The sequence below is a fragment of the Rhipicephalus sanguineus genome, chromosome 9, assembly GCF_013339695.2.
Source record: "Rhipicephalus sanguineus isolate Rsan-2018 chromosome 9, BIME_Rsan_1.4, whole genome shotgun sequence".
Taxonomy (NCBI): domain Eukaryota; kingdom Metazoa; phylum Arthropoda; class Arachnida; order Ixodida; family Ixodidae; genus Rhipicephalus; species Rhipicephalus sanguineus.
The window spans coordinates 11,579,595-11,597,889 of NC_051184.2; the positions used below are offsets into that span (position 1 = coordinate 11,579,595).

The window sequence follows — 18,295 nt, forward strand, 5'->3', positions numbered from 1 at the left end:
GGATGTTGTGGCCATAGAATGCACCCCTGCGTTCGATCACGCAAAGGTGGTTTTTGCGCACATTGATGCCATGCTTGGAAAACGCCAGCGCGAGCTGTGGACGACGAGGGGCCGTATGTCGCATCTGCATTTATTGTTCTGTTAGCAGTAAGTGCTCATCATTTCTGTGTCCCACGTCCTTATTCGCCCTGCACTATCTCGGCAAAAAGGAAAGGCGAGTCGAGAGTGCATTATATAGAGAGTTGTGGAGTACGAAAACGCGCTCCAACATTACCCGACTGTACGCTAATCCCCGTTGGGGTGTTATAAATATGCGTGACCCCCACAAAATGCACTATCGGGTGCAATTTCACTGCTCCCATTCGGTAGCACTACTGTCGCATGTCGAAAATGTGGATTGGACTGAGTTGTACTTTTTTACCCCATGGCCACACAATTTTGCCCACGTGGCCAGACAAAGCAGTGGACGCAAATAGAAACAGGGCACAACTTAATTTCCAGGAGATTTTCCTGTTACCCATACAACTGGAAGAAATGGTCAAAATTCGGGACTCTCCAGGGTAATCCAGGAGACTTGGCAGGTATGCTCTTCACTTCACAATGAATCTGCCTTTCTTCTATTAGACAGAAGAAAGGCACAAATGTTTAGGTTTCTTTTAAATAACTGCACAAGTCAACACGACAGAAGACAAGGTAGACAAGAACTATTGTGTTTACATCACCGTAAGTCAACTGAAGTGTAGGTCAACCCCCCCCCCCCCCAAACCCACCCCCAAGAATTGCAGGACAAAAAAAAAAAAAAAAAAAACGAGTGTATTTCATTAAGGAAATTTAGTTACGTAGTCTCCCGACTGACCACACGTGCTCACTCGTCATCTTCAAGCCAACTTTATCCATGAACTCTGGTGCTCAGGCCCTGCTGGCTGAGAAGTGTGTCATTGACATTCCCGTTTCCGATGCGAAGGCGCAGGCTTCTTGCGTGACAATTTTGCGTACCGCAGGACAAACCGATCGCATAGTTCGTTCACGTGTGCCACAAGCAATGGAAAGTGTCAAGACCTGCCTGCGAAAACCCCAGCACTTGGCATCACAAGTGAAAATTTGGTCACACTGCAATTCGCCACTGCCACACCACCCGTTGAGAAACTCCCAGCTTGCTTCCTGCCATGCACTTGTTTGTTTTTCAGCACGTAGAATGCATTGGCAGCCCTCTTGAAGGCTGCCGTGAACGAGCGTCGAAAGTCTTTTTGGGTACTCGCGAAGATTACACACGATGATCAAGTACACATGTGGTCTGACGAGACTGCCAGCGCCAGTGAATTTTCGCATATCTGCCCAGCCAGCGGTCGTTTCCGCATAGTAGATAACACAGTTTTGGTCAGTGACTCCAGAGGGCGTCGCTAACCAAAGCCACCCGAAGTGTGTGCACCGTGCGTAGGCACAGAGGGCAGGGAGAGCTGAGCTGCATAGATCACACCCGCTTGTCATTCAAACAGAAAAAAGAAATGCACCTAAAACAGTTTTTTTCATCAATTACCAGTGCCCCTCTGCTCGTCATCAGGAATACCGCCGCCGATTGGAATCGCGGCTCTTCCATTCACAATCGACACCTCAGAAATGGTGTGCACAGCTCTTATGGGAGTGTCGGTCATTGATGGAAGAGCCGTTCTTCGAATTTGCAGAGATACTACGGGCAGCGAACAGCAGCTTCATAAAAGGTGAAAAAGAAAAATTTCTTCAAAACAAGCGTGTGGAATAATTATCGTACTTCACTGCGTGTAACCCCCACAAGACATACGCAGAATGAGAAGCATAATGAGAAGCATAGGAGGACCAGACCGACTCCGTAATTGGAGTCATGCACTTCTCTGTCCTGTCCCCCTAAAAAGTAGCGCTGGAATGTTTTAAGTAAGAATGCATCACCAACCAGCCCCGTAACGTGTTTTGTAAAGTCACGACAAAAACACAAATTTTGGTGTGCAAACGTGGCTTCATGGTAGTGCATCACAGCTATGCAGGGAAGCTAGCTTCGTGGCAATATGCGAGGATCATATTTAGAAAATTTTCCGCAAATTATTGCCGAGTGCTGGGTTATATGCAAGAAAATATGGTATATGTTACAGCTATAGCCGGAACGCAAACGTAATGTTGTAACCATGCCACAGCATCCCTAATTTCTTGTTTGTCCCACTGTAAGTGGTGGTACTACGTAGTTTGAGCTTTGATTGTAAGTCGACCTGCCAACTTTGTATTTAAAATTTTGATAAAATGGGTTGACCTACAATCGTGTAAATACGGCACCTTGCAAGACCCTGTAATTTACCTAAATGAAGGATACACTGGTGAATTTCCTACTGGTACATGACACCATGGTGTGGCAGATCCACATAAGGCACAGGGCTGAGGGAAGTCAGGCACTCTGGTCATCATGCCACAAGCAACACTGCTCACAGTGGCCTAGGGGGTGCAGAAGCGAAACCAGGCCTCTGAAAATAGTCTAATCCACCTGTAACAGTATATCACTTACAAAAATCCCATCTCTCAGATTTCTCAATGCCCCCATGAAGAAGCAAACCACACACTGTAATGACATGATTATACGACAGAATTGTGGCCACCTGGAATGTGCCTTGTACAAAAGTTTGTCCGAAAGTCTCATAAAAAATAAAATATGAAGAGACTGATGTGAAAACTCAATACAAGTGCCACAAACTGGGCCCTGTGAAGAAATCTGTGAAGGGGTGTTGCGTGCACTATCGTCATTGCAGTCACTGGAGGAAGGCAGGGAACAGCTAGCGTGGTCGCAGCCCCACAATGCCTGGCACCAACTACCGCCCGTGGGTGCATCTGTGAGAGATGGTGCAAACCAAGCGCAAGGCCCTGAGGTGAAGCAGTCAATTCACTGACATTTCCAGCAGGGTATCATGGTTGGAAGCCTCACGAAAAAAAGAAAATGCCACGGCTGAACACAGTGAAACCAAGTTTGTAGAGCAGTAGCAACCGCAAAGAGCACACGGCATCCTTGTGCAGCAAGCAGCCATCCACATTTCTCTTCGTATTGCAGGCCTCGAGGTGCCTGCCTGCTCTCACCGACAGCAGATGACGTGTAAGGAGGAAGGGCAGCTTCAGGTTGGCTGAGCTTCAACAATAATCACTGCTGGGGTTTTACGTTCCAAAACCACGATATGATTATGACAGACGCCATAGTGGAGGGCTTTGGAAATTTTGACCACCTGGGGTTCTTTAACGTGCACCCAAATCCAAGCACATGGGCCTCTAGAATTTTGCTTCTACCGAAATGTGGCCGCAGCGGCTGGGATACGATCCCGCAACCTTTGGTCTGCAGTCAAGCGCCATAATCACAAGACCACCGTGGTGGGTGGCCGAGCTTCAAGGTCACATGATCATTTTCTGTGTTTGTAGCCGAAGAAGCAGAGCTATCACTCTAAAACTTCACAGTTAACGATTTTCATGAACCTTGAGAATTCAGATTTTTCTTAAATTTCTTACCTTTTTTCTTCCAGCATGCTTCAATAACTCCAAGGCAATTTATGTAGCCTTTAATGAAATGTTCAATATTCCTTACAATGACTAGCATTTTTTGACCCGTTTCACTTATTGTTGATGAGTAACTACATGCAGGGGAAACATTACGTTTTTTTTCTTTTTCTGCCAGTTCAGACAAAAACGATAGTCAGGTCACATTATCACATTTTCCAGTACCGCAGAATCAGGCATGACATCACAGTGCAATAAAAAAGACAGGCACTACAAGCTCAATGAAACAATAATTCAGTATAATGTTCTTTGTTGAGCACTGAATACTACTTCTTTCACACAGAGGAATGCGATGCCTTACGTTCATAAGCTCTTCCACCACTTGCTGCCGCTGGTAGCTGTCTGATGCATGGTCCAGTTCGTCTTCCATCTTCGAGAGGAGTTGCTGCACTATGCTGGTCATGTGCAGCAAGTCTCCACCGTACAGTGACTTGACACGTGTCTTCTGCGAGAGCTCACTGCCCAGGTTCACCACAGAAGTGCCACCCGAAATCTGAGCCACAAATAAAGAACGCAAGCACAAGTGCTTTTCAAGGAAACTGAACGGTACCCGTTTGCTTTAGTGCAACGGAAAGCTTACGGGTCATTGTGTCTGATCACGAAATGTTGGTGTGGAAACCGCCGTTAAAGATTTATAATTTTAATTTTTAGATATGCGGCGACAGTGAAGTCGTAGCTACAAGCAGTCTGCTTTTGTATGCTGCGGCTCGACACGTTCCCCTAGTTGCTGCAACGGCAGCGTGCAACTCCGTTTGCCTCGTAAGCAGCACAGAATAGAGTGGGGATGGATATGTACTGCTCTCGGAGCGCATGACAGCACCAGTACAGCAAAGTGAACAACTCCAGCTTCTTCCACTAGGCTGTGTGACATACCAGTTATTTTGTGACTCTAAAATGCAATTTAGAAATGTAGTTCCTACTCATATTGTGAAATGGATTCTGGAATCTGTCACTATAATTCACGGTATCTTCATTTCCACCAGGATCTACGATACTACTGAGAATATTCTCGTGGTCCACAAATGAGCCCGATGGGCCTGCTTGCTGCAGCAACCGATGACTACAGTGCAGAGGCCGTTTCTTACATGAGATTTTAAGTTATGAAAGGAAGAATACAGTGTCGTACTATGCAAGCTTACGACAGCAAAAGTGAAAACTCGGCAAATGGGTAGATGCCTCAGCACGAGGCTCGCAGAGCACAATAATCACTGCTCCAAGAAAGATGCAGGCCACCTTGGCATACACTGCAGGGACTGCGGCTCCGCACCCACGTTGGGCAACACGAGGGTGGTGTGTAAGGAAAAAGACAAAATCGCACGTGAAATTTTCGAAGCGGCAGGGATTTTCGAGAGGAGGGAAGACTGCATTAGCTGCCCATCGGTTGCTCTATCTTCAAGAGAGAGGAGGTTTTTAGGTATTAACACGTAATGTGGTTTGGTTTTTTGGTGTTGGTTTTTGGTTTTTCCTATCTTGTATCCTTTTGCTCTTGCATTGTGATTTGATTGCGGCTACTGGGTTTTGTTGCTCTCAAGATTGTCTATGGAACTTGCTCTAGTCGTATGATATACACATGCGCAAAAAGATGCTATTTAAGCAAATGTGGTCGTCAATAAAGATCAGTTGAAGTTCGGCGCTGGTGTCGTCCTTTTTCGTGTTTTGTGTATGTGTCTTAACCCGGTGTGCACTGCCGTTTATCGTGCATATGACCAACCAGCTAGCCCACAAGTACATTTTAAGCTAGTATATTAGCTATTGCAATATAGAAGAGCCATCAACGCTTCGTCCTGAACAGGCTCAAGGAAGTTTGCTGTTCTGATGACATTCAACAACAAGGCTTCATAGTAGGTTATTTATACAACGGTGGGCCATTTTGTTACCATTGGGCACATTTCACTTCCTAAAAATTACAGAATCCCTTTCAGGAAAGCTTGCCAACTATCTACACACTTTGTGACGTAACGATCTAGAGCACGTGATGAAACAATGCTACAAAAAAAACACCTAGAGGTGTAAATCTAGTCATGGTATTGTATTAGAATAACAGAGAGCTCAGCTAGTTGGTAAGTATTCATTCTAAATAGACGGAGTGCAAACACGGAGACAAGAAAGAAGTCAGGACACCACAAACGCCGTGGTGTCCTGACTTCTTTCTTGTGTCCGTGTTTGCACGCCCGGTCTTTTTAGAATGAATGGCATTGCAGAACATGTGGCCGTGAGAATTTCCCGGAATGTTGCCATAATAGCCAAGTCACATGCGCTTGATGATTGAAACGTGGCCCTAGCTTGTTTTGCTTTTGTCTTTGCTTCGTCGGCTGGTCTCACTGAGCAGGAACAGCAGGGATACCTGCTAGCAGAAAAAATAGCTTCTTGTTCAACCAAGTATCTCCTGGTGACATACCAGATCCACCGGCGGCAGATGTCACGGCCAGTGCTGGGGATACTGGAGATGTCCAGAGAAGAGCACAGCATTGTTTTTTTTTTTTTATTTTACGGCGTGCCTGCGACGTATAGTGATGCTGCATTTGGCATTGCTGCTGCATTTGGCATTGCTGATCGTGATGGCATTCCGAACTCAATGCATGAGTTTACTTGATATTAGGCTTGTGCGAATATTCGAGCACTTTGAATATTCGAACGAATAATTCAGTATTCAAATTCGCTTCGATTCGAATTTAAATTATTGAAAATTTCAAAGTATTCGAAATGAACGAATAGGTGTATATTAGTCCGCTTATAACCCCCCCTGTAAAGGTGGTTTCACTGCAGTGGAGGGGTGCTATACCGTGAATACAACTTTCCAGAAAAAATCCGCACTGCTGCGAAGCCTTACTTCAAGGTTAAATTAACATATTACCCTCACATTGATTCATCATTTTTTAAGTTTAAAAACTTGTTATACCGGCTTATATGCTCCAAGTATAGTAAATTTTAAAACGCAACGTATTTTAAAGGTTATTATTTGCATTCTACCGAAAGCCAAATCTTGCTACTATTCAAAGTTGCTTCCACTTCCTTTGAAGCAAAAAGAATGACATTTGCACATGCCTTGTTACAATTAAAAAAAAAAACACTGTGCAGGATGGCTGGGTCATGATAAATATGCTCATTTTTCTTTATAATATGTTACATATACTATTCGAATTCGATTCGAAATTATTCGACCGAAATCACTATTCGCTTCGAACCTAAAATTTACTATTCGCACAAGCCTAGTTGAAATGTTAAAAAAATAAGGGGTCCTTGAAGCCACTTCATTCATTTGCAGAAGGTAAACTAATTAATGGTACAGTATGACACAATTTGTAACACAATACGACGTGTAGGAAAACCAAGACCATCGTGTCACACAGGTTCATGCATTAAGATATAATCGCTCACTCTTTGTTCCAGGTCTCCGACCCAAAAAGAATTGCAGCCGCTAAGGTCTGGCCTATCGGACAGCCACTTGACAGGATTCACACCACACTGCCACCTGGCATCACCTGCAAGGCATGAAGAGCTCAGCTGCCGATAGTCCGCTTTATTTTTATTTTACTACTATATGCTCTGAACAGGACTGCCCCACAAATGGCATTTTTGAAGAACATCAAGATTAAGCATTTATTTGTTCCTGAATACCATTCGTAGCAAGGACAGGTACATATACCTCTGAACAGGTTTGTATGTGCAAAGTAAAATGTGAACTGATAGAAAATGACTTAGAAAAAGTGAATTTTCAAAATGTCCCATAAAAGAAAGAAGGAAACTCTTTTGCACTCTTTCCTCTTACGTAAACTTACAGCGCTAAACATTGACCGCACAGTTCCAGTATGGATAGAAAATTATCTCTCAGGCCAACCACGGTGTGTAGTATTAAATGGCGAGAAATCTAGTTTCGTAGATCGGGGGTGTCACAAGGCTCAGTCCTGGGGCCACTTTTATTTTTAATACATATAAATGACATTTACCAGGAATTGATTCTATTTACAGCTGTTTGCAGATGGCTGCATGAAACTGTGTTTTACAGAAAAATTATAACCGAAAGTGAGGCTGCCTTGCTACGAAGTGACTCATCACGTGTTCTAGAATGGTGCTCAAGATGAAAAATGACTTTAAATTAGGGGTGTCAGAATATTCTAAAATCTCGAATAACGAATAGAATAGTGTTCGACTCGATTCGGTACTTGAATTATTTGAATAGCACATTCAAAATACCGAATATTTTTCCAATACACAGCACCGATGCCCCAATGAACAACATATTGCAACATCGAGGGAGCACTTTTGCTGTTTGAAGTATTGGATTACCAAGGTACATGCAACCCAATCCATGCTGTAACAATTAATCACACATGAAGGTGCTTCTATTTAAAACTCTAGTCTCACCGAAGCAAAGGTGTCCTCAATCTGCTATACTCATCATGAAATGTTGATTTTCATGCCTCAGTTTTATTTAAAAGGTGGTGAGACAAAGCACCGCCTTCAATCCTGAAATAAGCGCTGCATTTCAACGTACAGTTAAAATATATTTCGCAGGCTGTCACTGCTTATACGAGCTTACCTCAGTTTGCATAACTGTGGCATTTTGTCAGTTAAAGTTATAGTGCTCCTTTGTTAACGTTTGTGACTATTTGTTCCGAATAAAATATTGTGGAATTCTAGAACCGTTTTCAAAATGGTTGCCTTACTATTCGAAAACTATTCAAACAATATTCAATTTGTATTCGTATTTGTTTCAATTCGGCCTTAAAATTTACTATTCACAGACTCCTATTTTAAATTCCAAAAAATGCATTCATGTTACTTTCACGCGTAAAACAAACCTGGTTAACCTCCGGATATGTTATCAACAATAATATGGCAATACAAGAACCACAGCATAAATACTACTTAGGTGCAACATTTTCAACCAACTGCTCGTGCAATGCTCATGTTCATTCAGTGGTTGCTAAGGCTGCCAAGGCATTAAACGTTATACAGTGAAACCTGAGACACATGCCGGCATGTTTGAAATCAACAGCGTATTTAACATATGTTTGCCCTATGCTCGAATGTGCTTCTGCCTTGTGGGAGCCTTACCAAATAACCCTAAGTGACAAACTTGAAAAAATTCAGAACAGAGCAGTAAGGTTTGTGCTAAGTCGGTACTCAGACAACAACGGTTTCACCAAAGTGAAAAATGAATTTGGATGGGAATTACTTTCATCTTGTTGAAGGAAACTACGGTCAAAACTCTTCTATCAAACATTTCAAGGCAAAACCTGCTTTCGAAAGGAAATGTACCTACACAGTCTTCATTATGTCTCTTCACGCAATGATAATTGTTTTAAGATTTTAGAATACCACACTAGATCTAATTTGTCTGCTAAATAATTATTTGTTCATTCCATCAGTGAATGGAATCGCTTAGCAAGTCAACAAGTGTGCTGTACCAATGAAGATGTGTTTTTCTCGACATTGTAACCCCCTGCTGCAGCACCTTCTGGCTAAGCAGGGTAATCATTGAATAAAGAAAAGAAAAAAATAGGGTCAGTTTTGGCCAGTATAGATATGGCATATACTTTCTTCTTACTGTATCTTCCGGTGTATGAGTTGCAGTTTTTTCCTGATTTATTCGCTTGTGCGTCTCATACAACAGTGCAACTTAGTATATACAGTCAAACTTGGGTTGGATGCTGTGGCTTCAGTGGCTACTACGGCCACACTTTTTGAATTGAGTGGACATCAAATGACACGTCACCACGCATCGCCATGCAGAAGCTAAATTTCAGAAAAAAATAAGTTTGAGGATAAACTGACTCCCTAGAAATAATGCGGCTGATGTAGTTTTGGAAAAATATTCATCAAGAAGGGGTGAAAATGATCAGTTATTGTCAAAATGACAGATTATGGAAAGAAAGTTCAAGCCACTACCATTGCCATCACATCCGTCCACCATAGCATCTTCATTGCACTCACTGTTACTGCATGTTTTGCACGTGTTGTTTGCCGTAGTGTCGTCCAAGCAGCTTCACTAACCACACGAAAAGCAAAGTCGGCAAAGTTCTGATGCGAAGTTCCAGCTGCGTGCAGTTGAATTTGCTGAGGAGCACGGAAACCGAGCAGCAGGAAGGCTATTCGAGGTCGGTGAGAAAATAATCCGGGACTGCGGACAATGCAGGCAACAGAGAGAGCTAACCGTGGCAAGAAGGCTAAACCTCCCACGTAGTCTGCACATGTGGCCACAGGAAGCCAAAGGCTGTGCAGCTGCGCCTCAAGGCAGAGACCAATGCTGCTGGATTCGAGGGTGGTTCATCGTGGTGTTTCCGCTTTATGCGCTGGAATCAGCTGCTCACAAGAGCTTGGACGACAGGATGCCAGAAGCTGCCTGACCATTTTCAGGCACCACTTGAGAACGCCAGCTCATTCGTGAGGGAGAAAATTAAGAATAACGTCAGCGCGAGCCCCACTGTTTGGGAGAAGCATCGCCGAGAAAACTGTCACGGTGAAATCCCACTTCACCGTTGTGCTTGCCTGCAGTGCAGACGGCACAAAGCTACCTCCCATGCTTAGCGAGAAACCTTGCCAAAGGAGATTTTTCCTTCAGTCGAACACAAATTAAAGGAGCGATGAGTGTGAGGCTTCGACCGCTATTCTTCACGTCGACTCAATGAATTCTTCCCCGTGAAGCCAAAAATGCTGGGCTCATATCACTGACATCATCAGGATCAGTTCGAGAACTGTATGCCAGCAATCATACCAGATGGCACGGTGAAGGTGCTTCAGCCATTCTACATTCCTGTAACTGCAGTTTCAAAGCAGTTCTGTGACATTTGTGGGAAACGATGTTGGAGGGGCAGCACGGCTTTACAAAAATGGGGCACACGAGACGTGCAGAGTTTGACGGAGCGGCCAAATGGGTGAATGAGGCTTGGAATTCAATTTCTGAGAAAACTATTGCGACAGGTTTTCACAAGGTGCGGTTGATCACGGCTGACGGCGATGTTGGAGAGTTCGATACGAGCGAGACGGAAGAGGACGGTGATGTGCCAGCAGAAGTTCAACCTGAAGTGAGCAACTCGGAGGAAGACGATCTTGATGGCTTGGATTAAAACGCCATCAAGCTATCAGAACAATAAAAATACTTCTGAAAGTATTGTTTGTGTGTATGTTCCGAGTGCTTGCACGTGTCAGCCGAAAGCGGGAAGTGGCCAGAGGCAGTGCCTAGCGCAAGCAAACATTTCTGCAGCGCATTCTTACGACGCGATGCTTTTTTATTTTATTTACAAATACCTCACAGGCTCCAAGTAGGAGCATTATGTGAGGGGGACTATACAATTGTTATTTGTCAAAAACACAAAACAAATGAAAATAATTCAAAAGCCAGGTATTATACAATTGCTAAAATGTGACGTAACATACACTGTAATACTATGACACTAATATGTGTTATACATGTTTGACCGGGTCGAGATGTCAATGCACATCTTGACGAGCTTTAAAGTCAGTGATCGGATGAGCAGGTGCGTCTTGTATACCTTTCTGAAGAAACTGCCGTTTTAAGGGAGGCACGACTTATACAAGGGTGTGTCTGGAAAACACGGTTATTTAACTTATGTATTTACGCGTCCGTATCCTGATGCTTGTTGCAAAATAATCAAGCGTCACTGATTCTCAGTTTACACCAAAAACTGTAAGCTCGTCATGTTCATTTGCTTGTACTTGATATCATCTAGACGTAGCAAAGACCTGCAATGACCTTTAGAGCCTCCCGGACAAGGATAGACAGCCACATCACCAGCTCGAGTCCAATTCCAGAAGATGTCTCTCGCTACCATTGGCTGGCAGTAGAGAAGCTCCAAGGCTGCAGTACTGGATGTTTCCACGGCATCTGTGGGCACCACTGTCCAGAGGAGCAGGAACACCATGTAAAACATTTGACAAATACTGACAGGTACGAGAGCTTCAATAATGTGTGCAGGGGAAGAATTACATCGAGAAATTTCAGCATTGGCAGTGAGAATGAAAAGGTCACAGTTTTGCCGCAAGCGCGAAGCAATGAATGCGATAGCAAGAAACTGTAATGCTATACGAAGTGAGGCTCGCCAATGGATACTCTCAGTTTGAACAGCACTCCTGTTGCAAAGGCGGCCGAAGCAGCGAAGGAAACCAGCGTGCTTCAAGTGTCGAGCTGTGACACTTGATAGTTCGCGCTCGTCTTCTGTTTGTTTCTTTAGCGGCATCCCTTGAGCTCGAGTGACTTTCGTACGATCCGTAAGATCAGCGCGGACATCATGCTGAAAGCTCGAAACATCCGTCCTCCCCTCACCACGAGATAACCGCGCGAGCAGACAGCGGAAGGGCAAGGTTCTCCCTGCGCAAATATTTGAAGAAGAGAGCGAGCTGGCCGCCGACATTTAAATGCGCCCATTGCGCTCCTCACGCCATCTTGCTGGTAATGAATGGTAATAAGCGCCTGCCATCTCAGAGTACTGCCAGCGGTAAAGGGTGTGTATATAACGCTCGCCGTTAGCTACCTGAAGGATCTGCGTTTTGTGGCGTAGTGGTTAGCGCCACGCGCTGCGGAGCGAGAGGTCGCTGGTTCGATTCCGCGATTCAGAAGCATTTTTCTGAATTATTTTTCTTTGGGACTTTTAGATATATACACATAATTATACATATACGGTGCATGACGGCGGTGACGACGATGGCAAAAACCAGCTGGACTGTCCATATAATTGCTATCGCAATAAAAAAACAAAACAGAAATAAAGAGCATGACATTGATTAACACAGTGACCACAATTAACACAGTGACCACAGACTGCATCAGTTGCTTGCATTATCACAGTTACTGTGACAAAAAAAAATCAGCTGTGTATAGCAAGTGAGAATGCGACTACACAAAGCCCACAAGCATTGCAAATTCGTTTTGGCAGAGATTTTGCAAGAAGAGGAAAGGGTGACGCATAAAAGAATGTCACATCAAGCAAGGTCAGCATCTGCACCTGAGGAAATGCAAATGGATATCAACATGCCTGTTACTACATGTCCATCTCTGCAGCCTCAACTCTGGCAAGGGTTTTGCGTGAGTAAAGAACCATTAGGTCATTTAGATTTTATGGGACTGGGAAAAATGTCCCAATTCCCCAAATGTCAAGCTACCGATGAAAGATATTAGGAGACAATAAGCAAATACTAGTATTACTACGTAGTTCCTTACTGAACAAATCCAGTACCAATCCTGTTCTTATTTTGCACCAGAATCATGTGGAAGCTTGTTATCCCGTGAGTTCCTTCTCAAAGCAGCCGCTCCTCGAAACCACATGAAGCATACTTTTTCCTGCACATCCGAATAATTTTTTTCACCATGAAGCCAGCTGGCAACAGATTGTGCCGCAACACTACCAGCCATTCCCATATTATTCTCCTATGCACCGATAATCTGCAAACACCAAGTATGCAGACAAGCAAGAAGTATTTCAGAACGATCACCAATAAGTGTAAACTCGGGAGTGAAGTCACAGCTGCAGACAAGTGGATCCTGGTATTGATCAGATAGCGAAAGCCGATGCTCACTGCACTGATGAGCTGAGGCGACTCTGCTTGCCAGTTGTCTGACATGCCTTACATGATGTCGCACCTTTACAAGTCACCAGTCGCTGGATTTAATAAAAGAAGGGGAATATTTAAGGGCTCTTTTTTCTTTCAACCCCAATGAGAACTAACAGACAAGGAAGGTATAGGGGACGTCAGTTGCAGTAATTATGATATAAATGTGAAGAAATTGAAGTGGACGAAAAGACAACTTGTCATCAGCAGGGACCGAACCTGCAACCTTCAAATAATGCATTCAATGCTCTACCGATTGAGCGACGGCTGCGGTCATCCTCCCTGTCACGTGTTATCTCGGGGGTGCTTGCAAAAACGGATCGGGAGAGAGGGAGATGGGCACAGGAGACCGTGGTAGGACGGGCAAAAACAACAAAGTTTATAATGAGCAAAAAAGGATAACATGAAAAAGCGTTACAGACACTGAACAATATAACAAAAACCCTATTTACATTATTCAAAAATCTCAGTTCATATCTAGAACTGCAACTTCCTAAACCATGCGTTCTAGCTAGGCTTAGCTAAGTCTACAACTCAGTCTGGCCACTATGGGCCTCGCGGTACGAGAAAGTTCTTACAGTACTAGAGTGTACTAGATAGGGGTAGTGGGGTGAGGGCGAGCTCTCCGATGAGGCCACTTGCATCGACGACGGAAGATGGCGCCACTGCGACTTTCACCTGGGCGCCGCAAGCGCGCTGGGCCGGCCGCCTACCAACCTATTGATGCGCCTGCGCTCTTATCCAGTCTTTTAAGTGAATCCGCGTACTTTTTAACAATTCAGTCTGCCAAAACTGCTTATTGCATTTGAAAACAAGCAGGAACATTTTATTTACAACCGGATGCATCGGCAACAAATGCACGTGAGCGAGTTGAAGGGTCATTCATCTAAGTATAGTCCTGCTCAGTTTAAGGTGATTGGGCCTCTGACGCTTAGTGCTGTTAGCGCTGTTCAGACCTCTAACCAAAAAGCGCAGGCGCGTAAGAACATAAAAAGAAACAACTTTGAGACTAATTTCCTCACTGTGAATTGTGGCGGAAATGTTTGAGGCCCGTGTACTTAGATTTAGGTGCACGTTAAAGAACCCCAGGTGGTCGAAATTTCCGAAGCCGTGCACTATGGCGTCTCTCATAATCATATCGTGGTTTTGGGACGTTAAACGTACCCCACATATTATTATTATTCACTGTGAATTGTGCAGCCCACGGTGTTGGAAGGAAGAAAGTTCTTGCTCACAATGGTCACAACATCGGATATGCTGTTTGTGTGAAGCTTGCTGACACCAAAACATTCTGTGAATAGGTCCTCAAGTATAGGGATGAAAATGTAAAGCTCCTTCGATGGATATAGAAGACCGCCCCAGTCACACTGCTCTGTGAACCCTGACGGGAGCCCATTCTCTGCTGCCTTGCTTGGATTTATAAGAAAGTACCTGCATGATGAACAGCCAAACTTCAAAACACATTTCCTGGCTACATAACCTGACATGTAGTAGACCAGTCGTGAGTCACTCTTTTCCACAACTAAAGACAAGTGGTGACTGCAATGAGCTGGGGTTGAAACCAAACATTTCTGTGCTTCATCCAATTTGCCTTGCACGAGCAGGCCATCGATTTTCTTTGGTGTGTCCTGTCGTGCGCATTAAGTGGTGAACTGACGATGTTGGGAGTTGCATTGGTACCACCAACACTTCTGGCAATATATTTTTGTAGAATTAAAGGCAGTTCACAGTGAACAGAAACTGCTCTGGCGACGGGTGAGCGTTACAGCCACTGGACTGTCGAACAATACCGAAGTGGTGCTCTATGGGGTCGGTACTGAGATGCGAAGTGCGAAGTCAATATGTACTTGAATCCAAGTGATTCTGTAAGGTATTGAAGTTTATGAGAGAGTACTGGCATTGGTGACTCTCAGTTCTGTCGCCGTGGAGTCACTTAGAAATCCCGTCTTTCCAGGGCTGCAGGCTTCCCATTCGCCCAGGTAATCGAGAAAGTTAACTAGGTCTACAGCAGTGGGGGAAGCAGGCCTTCGCGATAACGCAAAGAATATTGAACGAAGAAACAGCGCTAGAACAGGACGAAGACGAGGGGACACAAACACGCCGCTGACTAACAACCATATTTTATTGCGTTTGCACGTCAATATGTACCGGGGAAAACACAATCAGTATACACATCGGGGAACAAGATATCGCTGTAACATTGCCAAATCAGCGTTTTGAAAGATACAACATTTCATTTTTGCGAAGTGATAGCGAAGCTGCGCTGACACAACAGTCTCCACTTATCCGGATGCAAAAAGCCTCAAAGATTTCACGTTGGCGTTGCTCTACATAAGTGCCGAGAACTTCACAATCTTTAAAAACTGGTTCGCAATCACATTTCCTACATCGATCTACCAGATGACTGCTCACCGACTGTGACTGCTCACGGTCCCCGATGCGTATACTGATTGTGTTTTCCCCTGTATATATTGACGTGCAAACGCAATAGAATATGGTTGTTAGTCAGCGCCGTGTTTGTGTCCTCTCTTCTTCGTCCTGTTCTAGCGCTGTTTCTTCGTTCAAAATTCAGTATGTACAGCGGTGAGCATTCTTAGGGTGAACACAGGAGCGCGTGGCCGACGGCACTGTCAGCGCTGCGTAACGGTCATCGCTTGAAATATTGCACATGCGCATCATGCGTTCTACAAAATAATCTTTTCATCGCGCGCACGCAAGCGTATCCACGACAAGCGTCTTCATGATGTAGTGGGCGCGGTGGAAAGAGTGTATCGAAAAACACATGCTGCGCATGTGCAATGTTTCCAACGATGGCTGTTGCGCGGCGCTGACAGTGCCGTCAGCCACGCGCTCGCGTGTTCACCCTGACAGTGCTCACCGCTGTACCAGCCAGCCCAATTCAAGATGCTAACGCGAAGAAGTTCAGCAGAACATGTCAAGGCGCGCCAAACATTCCAACTGACCGCGCCCGGCATGCGCGCCGCCAGTGCCAGGTGAAAGGCACAGCAACGCCACCACGCGGCAGGTTAAAATTTCCGTACTTTGAGCTTCACTGCGCGCCATTGCCGCCAGCTCTCCCTCGCCCCACTACCCCTATCTAGTACACTCTAACAGTACTAACAGTACGTCACGACGACTCGATGTTCCCGCTGCGTCCGTCAATCTCTCGTCGAGACCGTCGCCGACGTCCTCAGTAGGCCTCCGAGTTCATCGTCGGTTGCCTTCGTCCAGCCTGCTGCTTGCTCTCGTCGCGTGTGTCCCCAGTAGTCTTCTCCGTCCTCGGTCCGTCGAGGTTAAGCCTAACTGGGCCTTGGTCCCTTGCTTCGGGACTCCACAGGTGACGGGCGTCTCCTTGACTGCACTGTGGTCTGCAGCCGTCCTGCCGAGAAGAGAAGGGCTGCTGGCGATCCCGGAACTGCCGTATTGAGGGGCGACGGGTCCGGGCAGCCTCGCTTGGAGCCTTCCAAGGTCGACGGCCACTCCCCGGGCCTTGCGTTCCGCCACCTCCAGAACCGAGTACCAGCCGCTTTCGTCGCGGGTGCGACGCTTATTCCTTCCTCGATCTTCTCCGTCCGGCGCCCCACAGCACAGTGCCACGATCATCCTTCGTCGTTCACCATTACGGCTCGGGTCGCATGCCACGAGCCCCTACCTGGCCAATCCTCTGCGTCGACGTGGCTGGTGCGCGTGCCATCGGGTGACTTTTCCTCTCGCGCACCGTCGCCGCGCTTCCACGTCCGGCACGCGCCTCGTGCCCCTCCTTTACTCATCACATTGGGCCCCTCTTTCAAGAGTTTTTTCCCAAAAAACTGCTTCTGTCCCCCTCGGGGTGAAGGCTCTTCAGATGCTGTCTTAAACTTACAGCTTGCATCCTCTTCCTACTTTCACTGCATGCTTGTCCTCACCACGCACTTTCACGAACACATCACAAAACACTGCACTGCACGGAACCCCTTGCAATGTCCAGCAGTTCATCGTGCAAAAAACTATATAGCTACACACACAGTGATAACTACCCAGAGTACACCACATTCACTCATCGAAAATATTCATAAATTCACTTACAATCAACCTCTACTCTAAATAGTCCTCAGTCAATCTGTTTAAGGCTGACTCCACTGCTCAAAAATCTATTTTCTCCTAGCGCAGTCACCAATCCAATGCCACTTGCTTAATCTGCGCTTCTTCACCCTATAAATCGGTACTTCCTCCTCATTCAACTCAGCAATTGCCATGCACACCGTAGCACTCTCTTTGTTTTCTGCCTTTTCATCCTCCTTCCTATCTTGCTTTTTAACTACTGTTCTTTGGCATACGTCGCATGACTTGACGTATCTTCTCACATCGCTCCACACACCTATCCAAAAGAATTCCTCTGTGATCTTGTCGAACGTGTTTTTCATTCCCTGGCGACCGACCCTTATACTATAATGCCCCAGTTTTAGCACCGTATCCTTTAATTCCTCTGGCACCATCAGCTGCATGACTTCTCTACCCAATCTAAATACACACTTACGATACATCAGCCCATTCTGCTTCACAAATTGTGCTACCGTTTTACTCCTCTTCCTTTTTATAATCTCTCCTAATTTCGCCTCGCACGCTCGAATCGATGGATCCTTCTCCTGCAATTCCTTGAACTTCTCCGCTGTTACATCCAACCCTTTAATGTTGGTGACTTGTGGTGGTCTTATATTCTTCCTCCCATTACTAGAGGCCCTGGTTTGCTCTGCTGCTGCCATTTCCATTTCTACTTTTGGTTCCTCACCTTCTGCCGGCCCCAAATCTTTAATTACTCTGCTCCATGCCTTTCTTAGTCCTTCTCCACAATGGATCAGGGTTGTCCGCCCTTCTCACACCAGGTACATTTCCCACTACCAAGTCGTATAGGGGATCCTCAACACACTTCGCTGTAACCGGCCCTGTATAAAAGGGTGTAGATATTCGTATCCTTGCTTCAGGCATATATTTGATGGTCCTATCTACAAACATCACCGGCTTCACCTGTCCTGTCATGTTCTCGGGTGCCACTAAAATACTTCTTACTAATACCGTATTAGCACCCGTATCCCTCAACACCGTGACCTTACGCCCTTGTACCTCTCCTTCAACTACCAGCATGTCTTTTTCGATCAGTCCTTCTCTGGCACTCATTACACAGGCAATC

General features: G+C 45.4%; 1 protein-coding gene across 3 annotated transcripts in view; it reads right to left on the minus strand.

Moving 5' to 3' along the window:
• Positions 1-18,295, minus strand: part of LOC119404592 (adhesion G protein-coupled receptor L1) — a 219,098-nt gene that overhangs the window by 84,379 nt on the left and 116,424 nt on the right. For all 3 annotated transcript variants that reach the window (XM_037671144.2, XM_037671145.2, XM_037671143.2), the window contains exons 6-8: positions 11,276-11,419; positions 6,937-7,040; positions 3,860-4,051 (exon numbers count right to left, since the gene is read on the minus strand). In XM_037671144.2, coding sequence (XP_037527072.1) covers positions 3,860-4,051; positions 6,937-7,040; positions 11,276-11,419 — 440 coding nt within the window. The remainder of the gene's footprint in view (positions 1-3,859; positions 4,052-6,936; positions 7,041-11,275; positions 11,420-18,295) is intronic.